At 34.2% G+C, this 20,630-nt stretch overlaps 1 protein-coding gene across 2 annotated transcripts in view; it reads right to left on the reverse strand.

Annotated features, from left to right (window-relative positions):
• The window catches only part of DNAH8 (dynein axonemal heavy chain 8), a 121,169-nt gene extending 104,044 nt beyond the window's left edge, over nucleotides 1-17,125 (reverse strand). The window contains exons 1-12 of one of the 2 annotated variants that reach the window (XM_087921592.1): nucleotides 17,018-17,125; nucleotides 16,257-16,446; nucleotides 14,569-14,732; nucleotides 13,540-13,716; nucleotides 11,523-11,636; nucleotides 10,708-10,815; nucleotides 8,461-8,562; nucleotides 6,547-6,693; nucleotides 5,187-5,384; nucleotides 3,207-3,283; nucleotides 2,208-2,307; nucleotides 723-842 (exon numbers count right to left, since the gene is read on the reverse strand). In XM_087921592.1, coding sequence (XP_087777718.1) covers nucleotides 723-842; nucleotides 2,208-2,307; nucleotides 3,207-3,283; nucleotides 5,187-5,384; nucleotides 6,547-6,693; nucleotides 8,461-8,562; nucleotides 10,708-10,815; nucleotides 11,523-11,636; nucleotides 13,540-13,716; nucleotides 14,569-14,732; nucleotides 16,257-16,446; nucleotides 17,018-17,125 — 1,605 coding nt within the window. Of the gene's footprint in view, nucleotides 1-722; nucleotides 843-2,207; nucleotides 2,308-3,206; nucleotides 3,284-5,186; nucleotides 5,385-6,546; nucleotides 6,694-8,460; nucleotides 8,563-10,707; nucleotides 10,816-11,522; nucleotides 11,637-13,539; nucleotides 13,717-14,568; nucleotides 14,733-16,256; nucleotides 16,447-17,017 lie in introns of those variants that run through there. The other variant, XM_087921595.1, reaches the window with a different exon arrangement.
• Nucleotides 17,126-20,630: the final 3,505 nt, after the last annotated feature.

The raw sequence follows: 20,630 nt of genomic DNA on the forward strand, positions 1-20,630 counted from the left end.
TTACAAAACTGTAGAAAATAGGGAGCTTGTTGGATTAGGGAAGTAAAACTTTAGAACAAGATAGCTTATTGGAGCTTCTTTATTACATCTGTCAAAGAAGACATGACTACTTAGCAAGCTGGAAGTCTGAAAAGATATTCTGCAATATTCTGTTGCATAATCAATACAATTTATTACCCCAGTATAAGAAGAAAAGTAATCCAGATCTATGTAAGAATAGCTGATCTGAAATGCTTATTTCCATATGCAATCAATTTTGAATGAGAAATAATTTGGACAAAACGACCACCACCATGAATAATACAGTGTTTCTCACAATGCCTAGCACTGTCCTAAACATCAAATCTGTTTGGCTTGGCTGTCTGAAGAGATGCCTGACAAAAGTGAATTATTAGAAAAACAAAACCACACATGTAAATTGTTTTATTGGAGTTTTCTAACAGTTACAACTTAAAGACCATGATTAATATGGTTCTGTCACAACAGAGTGGAAACTACATAGCAGGAATATTGCTTTCAAAGCAATTAAATACTGCCCTCTACAGGCTATTCTAAATCATTTTACCAAAATTCATAGCCAGCAGCACTAATATGGAAAGACTGTGAAGAACTTGGTGAATCAAGATAATAACAAGCAGTATTCTCACTGGACTATGAAATATATTTTGAAAATCATGTGTCAGTCTTGTTGTTAACCAATAAGTGGATGATGACAAACTTACATAAAAATAGTTGATTGGCTCACTTATACGCCTGAAGAGTTGTCTCACCCACAGTATCTTTCCTGCTACTGGTGGCATGTTTCGAGCCAGGGGAGGATTATCCTTTTGTACCTGATAAAGCTATGATAAAACAAAGTCAAGTGTCAAATGAGAATACCATTAATACTCGAGTTACAAGTCACTCCAGAAGCATCTGCATAGGAAGGATGTAATGTACAAGACCAAACCTCTACAGTTTGATGTGCTACAGACAGAATATTTGCAAGAATATTTGCAAAAACATTTCCAAGAATTTCCAACTGCAATGGAGAGGTTTGGATTAGACCATTTTAGCTATTCCAGACAAATCAGGTATAATTTTCAGTAAGGGAGTAAAAAGGAGAGAAAGGCAAGCATGCAAGTGAAACATTATATATTAGAGCTCATTTACTTGCTAATAGCTATGACAATGGAAAATCACCTTAACTTCCTGTTTCCACATTATGATAGCTTTGAAAATATACAACATTTTGTTTGTTCTCATTTCCAGTTTTTGTTCTGATTAATAATCTTTTTAATGCTAATCAACCCGGTTGGCATACCAGCATTTGCAAAGTAGGCAATATGAAATTAACATCTATTATATACACAATGAAGTACATTACAGACATTTCAGTGCTTCTCTGCCTGTTCTATTGCATTCACAATTTTAGATCTCATTACTAGAAGTGAAATCTATGAAAGCAAATTAGATGATTATTATCCTTTTAATTATTTTTGTCTTTGAATAACTATACAAATTGCCGAAGCATTTACAGTCAATCCTTGTTTAATGAACACACATTCAGTGACTGTTCAAACTTACAATGGTGCTGAACAAGTGATAGTTATAATTGGTCTTTTTGCTTACAATTATCACAGCAGTCCCAAGGTCATGTGATTGCCACTTACAATTTTCTTTGCCGACGCAGGCAATGGGGAAATCCATAGGTGATCAAAAATGGCAACCATGTGACATCCATGTTTAATGACACATGGTGATTCGCTTAACAATGACAACTGGAAATGTCAGGTTGCAATTTTTTCACTAAGTGATGCAGTCATCTGATGTACTTTATGACTGTATTGCTTAGTAACAGAAATGCCAATCTCAATTTCCATTGTTAAATGAGGACAACTGTATAGTGCCATTTTAGAAGATATGTGCAATGTAGTTTACAACTTTAAAAGCAAGTCTACCATTTGATTCTACAGACTGCTCATATTTAATAAAGTTTTTATCTTTAGTATTTATTCATATTAATATTGAATTATTTCTTCTCTTCCATGAGATGTGCCTTGTATAAAACACTATCAGAGATGTGTATAACAACCCCACATGACTTATTAAAATTTGTCTGTGTGGAGTTAAAGTACATTCCACAAAATTATCACTTAAAACTGATTTTTCCAAGTAAACCTATTCAAATGAACAGATTCTGTTTAATATAAACACATAGTAAATACCTTCTTAGTTGATTCAAGTTCGGCAACATAGTGCTGAAGAATACGCCCAATTGTATATGCAATTTCATTCTGAAGACATGGCATGTTCAATTTCTGAAACCTATAGAGTTCATATTCAAATACACAGAGGTATGGAATAAGATACTGTTGATATAATCAGACTGAGATAAAGGTTTTTTATTTCAAGGGATGCAAATTAGGCTATAAGAACACTAAAAACTATGCTTCCAGAAGATCAACTGTATTAATTTGTTGTAGTAAAATCCACAAAGGTCCCATCACATTATATTGATAAAAACGATTATTACAGCATGCATTTCTATAATAGTTTCATAAGGGGCATTTAATAAAGATTGTTCTTTTCAAAGGAAGCTGTCAGTTTGTTAGCTATGCTAATCAAAATTATGGATCAGATAGGAACTGCAGGCATCCAGACAACCTTTAAAGACCAAGTGTTAGAGTTTTGTGTAATTCAATTTTTGAAGCTAAATCTGGTAGCTTTTATTATGTGTTCTTTAAATAAATATATATATATATATATATATATATATATATATATATATATATATATATATATATATATATATACACACACATACACACACACACACACACACACACACACACACACATAGTAGTTATGGTGAAAGTGCAAAAAGCACTTTCAAGAAAACAACAAATAAAAAAAAAGAAGCCGAAGAATATTAAAGACCAAAGAATACCTGATCAAAAAACTAACTTAAGTTTTGTTATTGGCTTACGGTTTTTCTACTACATATAACTTGCTAAATAATTATCTAACTTGCTTTAGCTGGAGGGATATAGACTATTGTACTACCCTCCTACCAAAAAAAAAAAAAAAAAAGGAAACAGGATAATGTGGGGCTGCCTTTCCTAGATCAACTGTGAAAACAAACAGCACCGGCCTTTCATCTTTCAAATGAACATAAAGTCAACTCTTTACCCAAGTGAAATGCTAATTTAAAATATTTGCTGTACCTCTGAAGCAGCTGGAGAGCATGCTGTGAAGACAAGATTTTTACAAAACAAGCACCCATAAATGTCTGTATTTGGACCTAACAGAAAACAAAACTGAATATTAGTAATTCAGAAATCAACATTCCTTCCAAGAGAGGAAGACAGCCACAGAATAAGAATATAATATTGTTGCATGTAAAGTCATTGTTTGAGGAAAGAACAACCTGAGGTACATAGAGATGGCAAAGATTTCCATTTCTGGGCCATACCACCAGTGGTGGGATTCAAATTTTTTTACTACTGGTTCTGTGGGTGTGGCTTGGTGGGTATGGCAGGGGAAGGATACTGTAAAATCTCCAATCAGAGGTGGTATTTGCTGGTTCTCCAAACTACTTAAAATTTCTGCTACCGGTTCTCCAGAACTGGTCAGAACCTGCTGAATACCACCTCTGCATATCACCCCTCCTTAAGAAACCTTCATCAGATCCTACCTGCCCAGAAACCTCTGTCTAGTCCTCACCTTCTTGATAGAAAAGAACAAGATAGGACAGTACGGGACAGAACAGAACAACAGAGTTGGAAGAGACTTTGTAGGTCTTCTAGTCCAACCCCCTCCTCAGGCACGAAACCCTATACCATTTCAGACAAATAGTTGCCCAAAGCTCTTCTTAAACACTTCCAGTGTTGGAGAATTCACAACTTCTGGAGGCAAGTTGTTCCACTGGTTAATTGTTTTAACTGACAGGAAACCTTTTAGGGAAGGTGGTGGAAAAAGTGATTATTATAGCTCTAGAAGTTCCTGGATGAAATGGATTATCTGGTGTACTTTCAGTCAGGTTTCAGGCCAGTTATGGGATAGAAAGAGAATTGGTTGCACCTGTTAATCTCTGTCAAGGGCAGGATGGAGGTACTGCATCCATCCTTGCCCTCTTTGACCTTTCAATGGCTTTTGATACCATCAACCATGGTATCCTTTTGAGTCAGCTGGGGGACTAGGACTGGGCAACAGAGTCTTGCTCTGGTTCAGTTCCTTTCTCCAAGACCAGTCTCAAGTTGGTGTTGATAGACAGTGAGAGGTCCAGCCTTTGGCTGCTCCTTTATGGGATACTATAGGACTTTGTACTCTCTTTGTTCCTTTTTAACAACTATGCTGGGTGAAAACATCTGTCACCATGGCCTGAGCTATCATCAATATGCCAATGATACTCAACTCTATATCTCCATCCCAGATGATCCAAGTGATGCCATGACTGTCCTTTGTGGTGCCTGGAAACTGTAAGGGTCTGTATGTGAGACGGTTGAACCCTGGTTATGGATGTGTAATACCTCAGGTTTCAGAGGTTTATCATCTTTAATGGGTGGGATTGCATTACCCCAGATAGACTGATGTGCAACATGGAATCTCCTAGACTCACAACTCCTGATCAAAGAGCAGGTGGCATTTGTGACTAGAAGAGCCTTTGTATGACTTCATGTTGTTATGTATAACCAGTTGCACCATTTTTTGGATCATAAGGCTCAGTCACTCATGCTCTAGTCATCTCTCATTTGGATTACTGCAATGTGCTCTTCATAGGGCTATCCTAGAAGAGTATATGAAAGTTACACTTGGTTCAGAATGTAACATCACTGTTACACAAGCTGCACTGGTTGCTGATCTGCTTCTGGAGCCAGTTTTAATGGATTGCTTATTACTGTTAAGGCAATTTATGGCATAAGTCTAAGATATCTGAGGAACCATCTTGTTAATTGTGAGCTGCCCAGTTATAGGTATGAAATGGACAGCCATTTACATATATAAAGTAAAATAAAATAAATTTATTCACTTAGCAAAAATACTTTAAACCTTATTGAAAAACCATATAAACAGCTTGTCAAATCTGGGAGTTCAAGTACAGATCATCAGGCTAACCAAGGAAACCACAACTTCACAGCCTGTCCTAATCTGAATTAATAACATTTTTCATATCTGAGTTGAATTGAGATATTTATGTGACCTACCTCTAAATTTTCAATTTTTGTCATGAAATCTGCAAAGTCTACATCAAATTCTGTTTTCCGTGGGTCAAGAATATCATATTTCTTTTTTTGAACACTTTGGTAGATATTTTTGAATTTAATTGCCATAATATCAATTCCTTCAATAGTAGACATATTCAGTGCAGAAAAAGTCTGAACAACTGTTATCATCTCTGTTATCTAAAATCAGAAAGGTTGTTTTTTCAAGTATTAACTATGGTTTCTCTTAATATTATAATTTTCTTAAATGAAAAGTTTTGCACAAAATCATCAAACATCAGACAAAAAAAATCAGACATTACTATATTGTAAATACTGTACACTTAAGATGACTTATATTTTTTCTAGGAAAAGAATCAACTTTAGTTTTCAATTACAGCAATTACAAAATATAGAGCTGAACTGATTTAATTAATCTATGATTGACAACTATTGTCATATTTTATCTTAAGCCATCTTTTCAAAGTTATCCTTATGCTTATTCTTAATCTGATTTGTATGGTCATCCATTTCATCTAAGCAATACTGAGCAGTTTATAACAGGTTTAGGTATGCTCAGTACCTAGCATTCACTGAATTTAGTCATATTATAAAAACCAAACACTTCAAATATATTCTGTGCTCCTGGAGACCATGGGGACCCTCTCAAGTGTCCAGAAGGAATTAATAAAAATTTATTCAATCTCACATTTTGCTTTATTGCCTGCCTAATGTTTTTTTAAGTAAAGAGTCATGTGTGAAAAGCTTGTCTTTGATAGCAGCAGTGATGGGACAAGTTATTTCTTTTTGGCCTTATTTAATCCTTATCTTCCTTCCTTCCTTCCTTCCTTCCTTCCTTCCTTCCTTCCTTCCTTCCTTCCTTCCTTCCTTCCTGCCTGCCTGCCTGCCTGCCTGCCTGCCTGCCTTCCTTCCAGTTTTTATTTTTTTAATCAATCCTTATTATGACTTTCTCATTCTTTTCTGAAAATCCTCCCATTTCCATTCTGAGCCACTTATTCACACATTAGGTTACAGAATTACAACCATGAAATACTTTTTCAGGTTGAGTTGAAGTGATCTGTATCCTGAATCACCAACTAGGTCCAAACCAAATCTAACTGTTGATGTCTATCTCTAGTATCTCTCTATACTACTGTCAGTTGTTGCACTAAGCCCTGGCTTGAAATAAACCAGGATGCTGTTACATGGCTTTTTGCTGTAGTATACCAAAGAAGCTCTATATTTAAAAGGCAAACTTTTTCATCATGAATCTTTCTATCAGCCTGAAGTGTTATATCCTAAACCACAATGAGAATTAAGGACAAGTTAGGCAAAAGACTGGGATTTTCTAAAGAGTACTTACTTTTTCCAGCCTTTTGCAGAAAGCTTCAAATTTGCCAAAAATGTACATCTCAGATACTTCAAAAGTCTTCTCCCCTGAAGTTTCCAAAATTTGTTTTCTTGTTTTATGAAAACTTTTCTGATATTCTTTAAACAAAAAAATACAGTCCTAAAATGTTAAAAAAATCAACAACATTATGCAGCAATTACTATCAGAGTGTGATTAGTAAGATTACTTAGAGCCTTATGATTACAGTGGATATAAATTCAATAAATCTAATGTATATATATAATTTATTGTAGGAAAAAAGTCCACCATTTATAGATCTTTTACAAAGAACTTTTACAAAGAATCCCCCAAGGCAGTGTTCGAGGACCAACCCTCATACTCTACATAAATGACCTCTGTGATCATATTAAGAGCAACTGCGTTCTCTTCGCTGAAGATGTAAAGCTGTTCAGTACCACAGACAATACTACTACCCTTCAAAAAGACCTCGACTATGTATCAGAATGGTCAAACAAATGGCAACTTCAAATCTCAACAAACAAATGCTCTGTCCTACATATTGGCAAAAAAAATCAGAAAATAAAATACAAGCTGAATAGTCAAGATCTTGTTGATGATCCAAACTCTGTTAAGGAACTTGGAGTACTCATCTCTAATGATCTAAGTGCTAGAGCCCACTGTAACTACATAGCCAAAAAGGCATTAAGAGTTGCTAACCTAATCCTACGTAGCTTTTTCTCTGGTAATATCACACTACTAACTAGAGCATACAAAACATTGAATACAGCTCATCAGTCTGAAACCCAAATTACATGTCTAATATTAGCACAGTTGAGAAAGTCCAGAAATATTTCACAAGAAGAGTTCTCCACTCTTCTACTTGTTGCAGAATACCTTATGCCATCAGACTTGAAATTAGAAAAACCTTGAATTATGCCGTCTTCGGTCTGATCTAATTATGGTATATAAAATCATACATTGCAATGACTTACCTGTCAATGAATACTTCAACTTCAACCCTAACAACACAATAGCACACAATAGATACAAACTCAAGGATAACCGCACCATACTTGATTGCAAGAAATACGACTTCAGCAACAGGGTGTCTGGAATACTCTATTTCAATGTCTGGAATACTCTACCTGACTCTGTGGTCTTTTTCCCCAAACCCCAAAAACTTTAACCTTAGACTGTCTACTATTGACCTCACCCATTTCCTAAGAGGTCTGTAGGGGGTGTGCATAAGTGCACCAACGTGCTTACCGTCTCTGCCCTATTTTTTCGTATATGTACCCATTTCATGTATTCATAACTATGTATATGCTTATACCTATTATCTGGTAAATGATTGACAAATCAAAATAAATAAAAATAAATAAAAACTTTTCAATTAGAACTTGATTTTAGGCTTGTATCTTCATGTTAATATTTTATCTGGTTTAATGCTGTCAACTGAAATATGAAGCAATCTAAATCTGTTTTAGATCATAGAAGCAAGCAGAATCTTTTGAAGATAATTTTTTCTTAGCCTACATAATAAGGTTCCTATACTGATTGTTAATAATTTCTTGCTAATTAAGGGAAAATATTGACAAGATGCTTACTATTTTCTAATAATTCACAATTGATTTCTTTTAATTTCCAAGCATAAAGATTATGAAGTGCAATACTATAGTAAATCTCCAGAGGCCTAATTAAGCAGAAAACTCCACACTGGAGTTTTAACAATAAACAATCAGGTAAATTATGGCTTTGTATGAATTTAGCTAATAACATTAATGAGAGTTCATGATAATAAGTTAGCTAACATGAAAACCAAAATCTTGTTTTATAGCGGTTATAAATCATGCTAATTCCTTTATAGGGATTCAGTAGGGAGCAGAAACAATACTGCTGAAAATATATATGACATTACAAACATACCTTAATTTTCTGAATTACTGTTGGAGTATCCTGTTCCCATACACGGCTATATCCTCCATCAGTAATATATGCTTTACATGCTGTGACCATCTGATTTGTAACCTATTGCATTTTTAAAAAGGAAAAAAATATACATATTTTTTTATATCAAAGTTAAGCATTTCACCTTCAGCATTTCCAGAACCTTGTATATAGCTAGTTATTTAGATGTGCTGTCCCATTAACAGTAAAAAAATAAACGGCCACACAACGGTCACAGCAACTGTTTATCTAATGACAAACCAAAAGGAATCTAATCATCAGTACTTGTGGGCAGTGGGATCCAAAATTTAAAAGAAACTATTCCTACAAGTACCTTGTTATCTTTCAAGATGTTATAATGAAAACAAGCTTGCATCAGACTACGGTCTCAGTCTGTTCTTAAACCATTGTGTTATGCCTGAGATTATCACAAAAACCATATAATTTACAGTAAAATCACATCTTTAAAAATCATTATTTTATTACATAAATCCTAAAGACAAGAGGGTGCTTGAAAGCTTTAAAAGTCATACTAATAGATTTACATCCGAACCAGATTCCACCTTTGATGGCACGATAAACAAAGATGCATGTTCTGCAGTGTGACACCATCTCTTCCTTGCATTTAGTTATTCCACAACTAAATATACTATGTGTGCATACATATGAATATTTTCCAATGAGAAGACCAAGCCAAGAAGATCATCCAGAAGTGGTATTCAGCAGGTTCTGACCAGTTCTGGAGAACCTGTAGTGGAAATTTTGAGTAGTTTGGAGAACTGGCAAATACTGCCTCTGACTGGAGATTTTACAGTATCCTTCCCCTGCCACACCCATCAAGCCATACCCACAGAACCAGTAGTAAACATTTTTGAATCTCACCACTGAGATCATCTTATTCAGTTTATTAGAATATTCTGATAAAAAAAGATTCCTCTCATTCAAAGAGGGGACAGTGAGAACAATCAACCAATGGAACAGCTTGCACTCAGAAGTTGTGGGAGTGTCATCACTTGAGACTTTCAAGAAGAGATTGGACTGCCATTTGTCAGAAATGGTGTAGGGTCTCCCGCTTGGGCGGGGGTTGGACTAGACGACCTACAAGGTCCCTTCCAACTGTGATTATCTGTTATCTGTTAACCAGATCCTTAGCTTACATTCCGTTTTATAGCTAACACATCAAAAAAATGCAAGAAAAAAGTTGATTGGATGAGGTAAAGGTAACCTCCCTTTTGAATAGGAAATCAGTTACATGTAGTCAAATATGTTCCATGTATGTCCATTTAAATGAGCTCTGATATCAGAAGGGTATAAAATGTAAGATGTTAATGAGGGAAAAGTTTTTTGGGAGTTCATAAAGAGACAACCCAGACACCAATTGGCACTAACAAACATTCTCTTATCAGAAGATATTTGCCAGCCATCCTTTCTATGGTTTATCTTTTTAGTTTGGGAATGTTACAAGCTATTGATTCATCTATATAGCAATAGGATAAAAAGTTTTCCTACATTCCAGTCTGTAATGGTTTTATCATTTTAAAATATATAGAGAGAAAAGATATATTTAACTACAAAGTTACTATGTTAGTTAACAAGTTATAAAATCCATGTCATGTGTGCCCCTCAGTGCTCTTGAGAAATGGCTGCTGTGTAGATAGCAGTTTCTTGCTCAGATATACAATGTTTGCAAGGGGGGAACATAGCCCATTATTGGTCTCCTAGAATGCCACCTAGCACATCTCTAACTCCCAGAAAACTCTCCCTGCTTAATCTTTCTCCCCTCCCACTTCCTTTGTGCTCCCTTCCAAAGAGATGACTAGATAGCACTGGGTTATTTTAATTTTCCAAGAAAGTGGCTGTGAAGCTGGAGACTTGCTTTCAAGCATGATACCTTTTTAAAATTAAATGTTTTAAAATATAACTTTAAATTAAAATGTGAAAAAACAAACAGAGAGGAAGACCCGTTGAAGCCAAGGAAAATGATGTCTGCTAATACTTGAGAAACCTCAGGTGACCTATTGAGTTTTCATATGGCCCTTTGGCTATTTAGAGTGAATATGTATTATTAGATCTTGCAATACATATTGTTGTTTAATGATACACTTACCAGCAGATATAAAACATTGAAATATACTGTATACAACAGAAAACTATAGTCAACACTGAGGCTTGCACAACATACTTATGTTCAGAGTGCTCTCCAGTCCTCTGATTAAAAGCACTTACTTTGATAAAGAGAGATGTCATTTTTTCAGAAGTATTGTAATATCTGGAAACACTATGAATCATTCTTATAGCATTAATCAAATTCTGTATTCCGTGGGCCATGGAAACCTAAGAGAAATATTTTGTACAATTGAGCTTGAAAGATGGCATACTTTAAACTACCAGGTGGGACTGACAATGGGTGCAAGAGGGAGATGGCTGTTTTCGGAACAAGTCTAACTTCCTAATGCCTAAAATGAGAAGTGCCAGGGTGAGGAATTTTTCATTGCAAGTTAAAAGCCAAATTTCTGGATTCAGTTACCGTCCCCCATTTTCTTTGCACCCAACAAACAGTTTTAAAAAAGTAAATCTTCATTTTGGAATCACTCTTCTAGTCCAAGAAGCATTAAGGCAATTTACAATAGACCCATAAAAATAATAAAACATAACTTCTTAACAAGTAAATTATAAACTATTTTCAAGTATCTTCTATTGTATTTCATTTGAATGCATTCTAGGTTCTCTTTTCAATCTGGGTTATACTTTGGGTTATTGTTTGTTTCTTCCTTATTTTAGATTCCTGTCTACAACCGAGTCTTGATAATTAATTTAAATCTACAGTATCAATAGAAAGATGTAAGTCATTAATTAATAATAATTGCCCCTAAAAGTCAGATATTTTGTGACACTAGAATATCTAGACTATAGTTAGATTTAGAATCTTCTGCTTATGATATACATTTTAAAGCCATTTATTTTAGTGCATGTATGTAATAGAAAATGTAACTACATAATATACACAAAACTGAATGCAGATGTCTTCAAAATTTACTCACTAAATCGTAATTATAGAGTGGCTGACAAACTTTTTCAAGTGTATATAGATATCTAACATTATCCTTGGATTCATTTGCTGTATCTGTTATTCTGGCATCCAATTCTCGCCACAGCTATAGTAAAAACAAAATGTTTAACTTTTAAAACACTGAAATAAAATGTGCAGAATTCATGTAGTAGAAATATAATTACATTCTAGTTATACTTGGAATGAATAAATAAATAAATAAACAAACAAATACATAAATTTAAAATCCTACAGATCCAAATACTTGGTAACTACATTTCATTAATAAATTATGTAAAGAAAATTATTTCATTTTACCACCAGTGATTGCACTCACTGTGAGACTAGGGATTATACTGTATATGCAGCAAGACTATATTGTTTACTTATTAAATACATTTATATAGCTTCCCATCTATCAGAAAGAACAGTGAGCAGAATGAAAACTTTTGAAACAACAAACAAAGTTGAGGCCTCACAAAACTCACATCATCCACCAGCCACCTCATGTCAGTTCTATCCACATGCTGACACCAGCACCTTGGGGAAAAGTTTTAGTATTTTTCCTGAAGGCCTTTAGGGTCAGGATCATGTATATCAGGGGTGAGGCCATGTATATCAGGGTAAGTGCCATGACAGAATAGTCATGCTGACTTGCAAGTTTTCTGAGTGCTAAGGCAGCATAACAATATATTAAGATATTGCCATGCTATACTAATGCACTCATGTAGACTGAAGGGGAACACTTTCATACTGGGGAAGTGGTGTTACAATGCACTCATGCATTTCTACACAACTAATTCAAGGATTGTGGAAATGCAATACAAAAAATGGAAGGGCATCTGCTTACAATGTTGTCTGCTGAGAGGAGTGGCAACCCATTGGCTGTTTCACCAAACCTCTAGGCTCTATAAACTGTTTTAATTTAGTCATCAGAAGTTGGACTTGGGATTTCCAAAAAATGTTAATACTCATATCTGAGTAAAGTTGCCATAAGTCAGCCCCAATTTTCGGAAATAAACCAATTACCCCATATAATGGCAGTAATATCAAACAGTCAACCAAATCATATGGCTGTCAAATGCAATTCTGGCACTTAGAGAAATATCTGCATTACATCTGAATGCTAGCACATGCACAGAGACCACAAGGCAGTGAATTTAAGCCTAACTTTTGAAGAGTCGAGGCTTTGTGCCAAATACTATGTCTATTTAAACTCTACCCACTCCACATTTCCAAGCAGACATGTTAGATAAGTAGATTTATTGTGGAGAATTAAAAGCTATCCAACCAGCAGTCACCCAGCCTTCCACTCTATGTATCTGAGGGCCCAGCTTTAAATTGTGGATCTGTTTCTCCCATATTTTCTTTACTCAGCCGTGAAAGCACTCTCCTTTATTTACAAAATAACTTTAATGTGAGAATCAGATTCTCGTTTCAACTACATGGCCCTTACATCTAGATCATAATTTATGTGTCATACCATTAGATTGTGTAATCATTTTATTTGATTAAATTAAAACAATTACTTCTTCTGAAATGCATGCTTATGAGAGTGTCACAATTTTAATACATGTTAGCAATTAGAGGTGCATCAGACAAATATAGCAGTTTAATTTTGAATCAATTAAACTCAATGGAAAAAGTGTAATACTCCAAACATGTGAAATATGTTTATGAAGTTAAAGAGGTACAGAGTAAAGCTTTACTCTTGATGGTTGCATGTAATTTTCCTGGCAGAACTATGAATGTGTTTTTTTAATTTCAACTCCCCAAATTAGTCTACGGTAGTAAAATTTTCTAGTAGCCTCCCATCCAAGTTGAAGACAGGCCTAACCTGTTTAACTTGTTTAAATCATCCTGGGATGGTTATGTATTGCCTCTTACCACAGATTTTCATAGAGATTATATTATTTTAAAAAGAGAATGGAAATATATTGAAATTGACTGTATAAACTCATTAAAACCTCATTTTTAAAAAAATGAAAAACCCAACAACTAAGAATTACCTTTATAATTTTGGAACGTGAAACATTGAGAACATTTATGACAGATTTGCAAGGTTGTCCTTTAATCTGCTCAATAATAAAATTAAATTTGGCAGACATACGCTTCCAGTGCTCTAATTCGGTAAGTGGACCTGAGTCATCAGCTTCCTTTCTCATTTGTTCACTCTCAATCAAAACCTGCCAATGTTAAATTTGAACAAGATAAATATCATGTCTGTGTTGCTATGTCCCATTCAAGACTGTCACACGACATTTTGTTCCATTCTTCCAATGGGGTCTGCAGGTCCTGCCTGCTTTCCTCAGAAAAATGAGGGCTGGCATACAGTACCATGCTCCAAGCTGCATTCCAAGCTGCATGTAGACAAAGGGTGAGGCTTGCAATGTTATGCTGTAGAATCACTCTGATCCCTGTGCCTCCAGCATAGAAACCACTGCCTTCATTTTGCAACTTAAGCTGAAGAGCACAAAAGTGTTTTAGAAACAGAGTGCTTCTGTTCCTTGCTATCAGAACTTCCTCCTCCTCCTCATCATGACCATTATCTTCATCAGAGCTAATAGTTTACTGCTTTTTTAAGATATCCAAAATTAGCTCCTTGAAATCCCTATCTTCAGTTGCCATGTTCAATGAATATAATATTGGCTGTAATAATATTTGATTTGCTGAAACATAGTTGTGCATCATTCAGGCTATTGGCCCTTACAACAGCTCCAAGAGTGAATGTGGCACCAACTCATTTTGATCCAAAATAACAGTTTCTTATCTTGATCAAACCACCTTCCTAAACCTTCAGGGTAAAATCACAACACAAGCAAATGACTGGTTAGTCTAGAAAAGATTCTTCTTTAAAACCAGTTTTCATCCACTTGGAACTGTCACACATACAGGAACTGCGCCTATATTTTATAATGTGATTGGCTACCACAGTGAATAATTCTGTGCTGAAAAAGATGCCTCAGAAATGCCTTCTTTGTGGCTCTTTTTTCTAACTGTTTCTCATACATACTCCTCTGCTTAGCTAAGTTGCTTACTTGCTCAATTTGCTTGTACCATATCATAAGTGCATCCTCCAACTGATGTATAATATCAGGGTTGGCAGCTGCTGCTGTCACTTCCTCAAAAGACTGGAATTTGGAAAAATCCATGTTATCTATTTTTTTCAGTTGAACAGTTCCCTGGATGCTCACTCTAGCACCTTTGTATAATGAGAAAGAACATTTTCAGATTCTAACATTTGTTTCCTGGGCTGTTTCATTACAACAGTTTGCATTCTAGGGAAAAACATGTAAGATGTCCTTTTTCCAAGCCTTTGCACATTCTCAGGTGGTGCTATTATGAATGAAAGGATGGGTGGGGGGAGGCAGGGAAGAATCCTACCTCAAAGATACAAATATAGACCACAGCTTTCCAGAATCTAGGCGGTTAATTTGAGCGCTAAGAGTCTGGTTTCACAGGGTTATAAGTGGAAGATGCCAGAAGCAGAAGAAATGGGATCCTCAGAGTAGCCTGAGAGATAGTGTTACAGATCACAGAAGAGATAAAGTGACTCCTTAAGAGGTGTTTTGCAGAGTCAGTAAGAAAACCAGAATTGGAGATCTCCAAGGGATTGGGGGAGGTTGTCTCAAAGGCAAAAAGTGAAGCTCAGGACTCAAGAAAGTATAAAAATGTATGGAGCTGGGTATGCAAGTCTCAGACACAGCTACAACTACAACACACATACATGCTGAGGGTGAAAGGAAAGGTACAGAAAGGTTTAACCTGGATGCATGGCTAGGAAAATGAGAAAAAGGAAATGATGAGTCCAGTAAGAGACAGCCTCAAGAAATAAACGGATAAAATTTTTAAAGTAATGGGAGGAGAAAGACTGAAAAAGTAAAAGGAAGAAAACATAAAGCATTAAGAGCTGTGGTTCAACACACATATATAACTACTTAACATATTAAGTACTTAATATTATATAAGTACAACAGTTTTGCTTAAAATCTAAGAAAATGAATATTCATAGTGTTGTCAGAGAAAATCCAGAGGAGGAGCTCACCGGGAAAGTTTTAACAACGTATCTGTCTTATTAAACAGATTGTCATAGGAATGTGATATACAGGGACAAATAATTTCTTAGAATTGACAGTGAATATAACGCAAACATGAATTGCTTTAGATTACCTCTCTACAATTTTAGGAATGGCTTTGGAGTAAGACTCGTCTCTTGGTTAAATGCACAAAAATCAAGTACAATATTTGATTTGTGGAAGTTATCCCTACTCGTAATCATATGATACTGGCTCACTCCAGTTTATTATTTCAGTCAGTCTTATGATGACTTTTCATGTACTAAAAAACAATCAGCTTCTCATATTTGACACAAGAGAGCTATGATGTGTAAACTTTATAGTATTATGTTCTTCCCAACTCTACTTGGGAGAATACATTTAATATGATCAGACAAAGTTTTAATGATCTTTAGTGAATTCCCAGAAAGATGCCTGAATTTTAAAAAGGGGACAGAAAAAATATGCTATTGATTAGCCAATCAAATCTTCCAACTCTTCTTTTCTATCCACATCAGCAGTTCTTTTGGCTAGGCAGGATAGGAATAAGTCCTGTCCTGACTAGCCAATGATATAATATGTTGCAACCAGATATTAGACAGTACAACAACTTATCAATTATTTTAAAAATTAAAATGGAAGGCTCGGCTTATTTGTCTATTTGATCTTACCATCCAAAAATGCCAAATATCTGTTCAAGGTTTCAATGAAACTTTGTTTCTCAAGTTCTCCCTGCTTGGTCTGATTTAAAGCACCCCAATTGCTTGTGGCAAGAACAGCAGGCAGAAAAACAGTTGACAAGGTATTTTTGATGGCAAGCAAAAGACCTTCACTCCCATCCAATGATGAATAGTATATGTCCTAAACAGGGAAGATTAAAAGACTATGGTTATTAGATGTGGAAATAATCAAAAAACTATTATGCAATAATATTTGGCATTTAAAAATAAATATAACGCTTTCATTAAAAAAAGATTTATGCTGCAATGAGAATTTTTTCTCCTTGTATTTCATTCTACGTAAATTATGAAGAATGTTACAGTTGTTCTGTTCACATACTCTATTAACATATTGTTAATACATTAACAATACAAATACATTATGTCTTTTTGTAATTTGTAAACCCAGACACTGTAACATTACACCAACCCACTGGCATTTACAGGATAGTTTGGGGTTCAGATGCGGAAGTGTGTATTGCAATGTCATAATGCAATCCATGTGGCTTGAATGTTTACATCTACATGGGGGCCCAAGAGTAAAGGAAAAAAAAAGTGGTACTTATGTGGTTCAAACCAAATAACTATGCACTCATTCACCAAGAATTAAGATTATTTATAATTTATAGGCCTTATTTCTATTATTCTCCTTACAAATTTGATGATCTTGCTTTTTTGATGAGAGGCAATAATGAGAAAGAAAATAAAAATACCTCATGCATTGTCTTAATGTTCACAGGCAAGTCATTTCTCGCACGTACAAAATATAAGCACTGTCCTTTGAATTTGTCTTGAGATTCATCTACGTACAATTTCATCATTTTAGTTCCTTTCAGAATACCTGGAATTGCTCTCCCACACTCTGAAAATGAAAAAAAAAGATAAAAATCATTTTATCTTTTCAAAATTGATTTTATTATAATTTCCACAATTGTTGTGAGCTGCCCAGAGTTGTTGAGACTAAGGCAGTTGAATAAATAGTTGTTATTGCTGCTGTTGTTAAGCTAAGTTTAGCTGCAGTGGAATTACGTTGGCAATTCCTTTGATTAGGGTATCAAATTTTTCCTACCTATCTTTTCATCAAATTACTGCTATGTAATAAATACACTGATTTGTGCAAAAGAAGTACAGCAGCAGTGCACCTACCCTTGGAAGAACTGATGGATTAGGTTGGGAACAGCTTCCCTTGGGCAAAAATTTCAGCTAAAAGTTGACATCAACTTGTCAGTCAGTCAAAATGTATAGGTCCTTGGCTAGTCATATTAACTTATATTTACCCTCAATCTATAATTTAAATCTGTCCTATGCTAACCTCTCAGGTACTACAAAAAATTGACTGTTAATAACAAATATATTTTCTAAAATATAGAATATAAAGCATTGAAAAAAAATAATTCATGGAAAACATTTATATTAATGCTATACCCTCATATAATTCAGGTTATATTTAAATTCCACGGCACCTCTAAAATTAATATTGAACGTGAGTTTCCAAGCCATCATTTAGAAAGTACAACATTATTATTAGCATTAGATAGTCCCATGCTATGTAGCATACCAGGAAGTGATAAAATCCAATTTGTATAAATTCTTTATTATTAAACATGATTGGCTCTTTTTTGTAGGCATGTTATTAATACTTCAAACCCAAACAATTTACTTTTCTCTGAAGTTGTAAATAAAAATCATTTTTAACATTTACCTATTCCAGGAGCTTCACCCTCTTGATAGATAAACTTCAGTGTTCTGTTTCCTCCTTTGGCAAAAAAACTGTCAAATGCCTGTAACTATTAAAAAGGAAAGATCATTCAACATTTTGCCAAATCACCAGATTATGCCTTTAAGGTGTTTTTAGTTGTCATTATGTTATTATGTGTAAGATTCCCTTTTAACTTGATTAGAAAGAAAACAGAGAGATGGACCTACTTGGCAAAGACCAGCAATTCTTAAACACCTGAAAACAGCTACATTAATAATTTCTATATGCCTTTTATTTCCTCAAATTAAATTAAAGAGTCATTATTTGGACAGGAAAAACCTAGAACTTAAACCTTGGAATACTAACTTTAAAAAAAATACCTGTAATGGATATTATAAAATTGCACATGATGATCAAAGAAGAGTGTATAATTTATTTAATTTATATTTAATTTATTTATTATATTTATATTCCTATAATATGCTGACCAAATCAGAAAAAGGTTAGATTCCTGAATTTATGTATTGTTATGTAGAAGGCATTTCAGAAAGTATTTGTATTCTTTATACTGTGACTTTTTGGTCTGATTATCTGAATCTTCCTGCCTTTCATTCCATACTAGGTACCTATGTGTGCATAAATGTATGTGTACACAAGGGAATTCATATAATCAGACCAAAAAGTCATAATACAAATACAGTATACAGTATACAGTATAAATGTATGTGTACACAAGGGAATTCATATAATCAGACCAAAAAGTCATAATACAAATACAGTATACCCTGGTTATAACAGCGTGCACATTCAATTAGAACAAAAATCAATATGTAAGTTATTCTTATGTTTATTTGAATTTGCACATTGAATTTAATCATGCCTTACAGTTTGCTGACTCTAATGCTGAAAATCTTAGCATAGATTGTATTATGATATTAATTATCAATGTATTGTTTAAAAATGTTCCTTGTAAAACAAATGTAAAATAAACTCACTGTTGGGCCATCCAGGATTAATTCTTCTACTGTTCCAATGTCTAATCCAAGTTTGTCAGATAGAATTTCAAAAATATATTTATATGCAGAATTAACCTTCATTTTTCTGCCTTCTCTTGCTTCTTTGTATCGTGCCTAGTTGGGTAAAAAGAGGAAAAATTATGCAATAGTTATATGTTTACTGTTCATTGTTTCTATGGTACTCACATTTTATTTCAAACATATTAAACGGTATGAAACCAAATAATGAGCAATGTTGAACAATTTATCCCTGTTTCAGTTTCTCTTGTCTTTATTATTTCCCTCCTAATTTTCTAAACAGTTCCTTGAGGTAGCAATTCTTTAAATGCTTACACAATAAAATAAACATAGAAATGCATACATATTATTTCAAGCTCATAGAAATGCAAATGTATATATGCAAAATGTTGATCTGAAACAAAAAAATCAACTATATATTATACACTGAAGTTTATGTTTCTATTCTACGTATATTGTTACAGTTACAACTGATCCTGATGTGTTTTTGAATTTATTCAGCTAAAACACTAGTTAAAAGAAAGAAAGAAAATAGATTATAGGAAGGAAGGAAGGAAGAGAGGGAGGGTACTTTGTTCATAATGGGACAAATGAAAAATGGTGAGGCAGTGAAACCATTATTTATTTTTGCATTTAGTCAGTCAAAATATTTTGCATATTTCAAAGATTGACTTCAAAATAATTCTTTGTAGGACTAAACCCCAAATGAAAATGTTTGCCCTAAAAACAACAACAAATCAGTGGTGAACAAAATTTTAAAAGGAGAGGAAAAAAGGATGAAAAAAAAAGAATTATAATAAAAACTTGTTTATTTTCAAAGGTACAACACTGTAAATCATAATGTGATCTTTCATCTTAGGAGTAACAAAAATATTCCATCAGTTCTTCTGAGAAAAAATTCCTGGCCTTTAAAAAAAAAATCAATGGCTTCGTTCAAAGAAATGGTGCAGAAACATTGGTGCCGCAAAACATGATTATTTCATCAAAATAACAAAAGCATTTTAGTATTTTTAGTATTTATTTGATTTGTCAATTGCTTAAAAGATACAGGTATACGAATAAATATAGTTTTGAATACATGAGATAGATACTTATAAGAAAAATAAAAAACAATAGGACAGGGACAGTAGGCACGATTGGTGCGCTTATGCACGCCCACTACAGACCTCTTAGGAAAGGGTGTGAGGTCAATAGTAGACAGTCTAAGGTTAATGTTTTTGGGGTTTGGGGAAGAAACCACAAAGTCAAGTAGAGTATTCCAAACATTGACCACTCTGTTGCTGAAGTATTGTGCTGTATTATTATTGTTAAGTACATTGCAACATCTTCCCTGCTCAATCCTTGGAAATATGAGTGCCCTTAATTATTGATTTGACAAAATACAATGCCCTCCTAAACTCATTCATGAGTTGCAACTCTCTATACTGTTCTTGCAAATATCTAATGGACCACTATATAATATTCCTTGTGGACCCAGGAATATATGCTTTGCCCATCTAAATTATATTCTAAATATTTTGGCCAGTTCCAAGTTGGATGTTAATCAAATCAAAGGATCTGAATCTGAACAATATATTATCCTAAGGTTAATAT

This window comes from Pseudonaja textilis, chromosome 1 (genome assembly GCF_049901715.1).
Source record: "Pseudonaja textilis isolate UNSWEBS1 chromosome 1, rPseTex1.2, whole genome shotgun sequence".
NCBI lineage: Eukaryota > Metazoa > Chordata > Lepidosauria > Squamata > Elapidae > Pseudonaja > Pseudonaja textilis.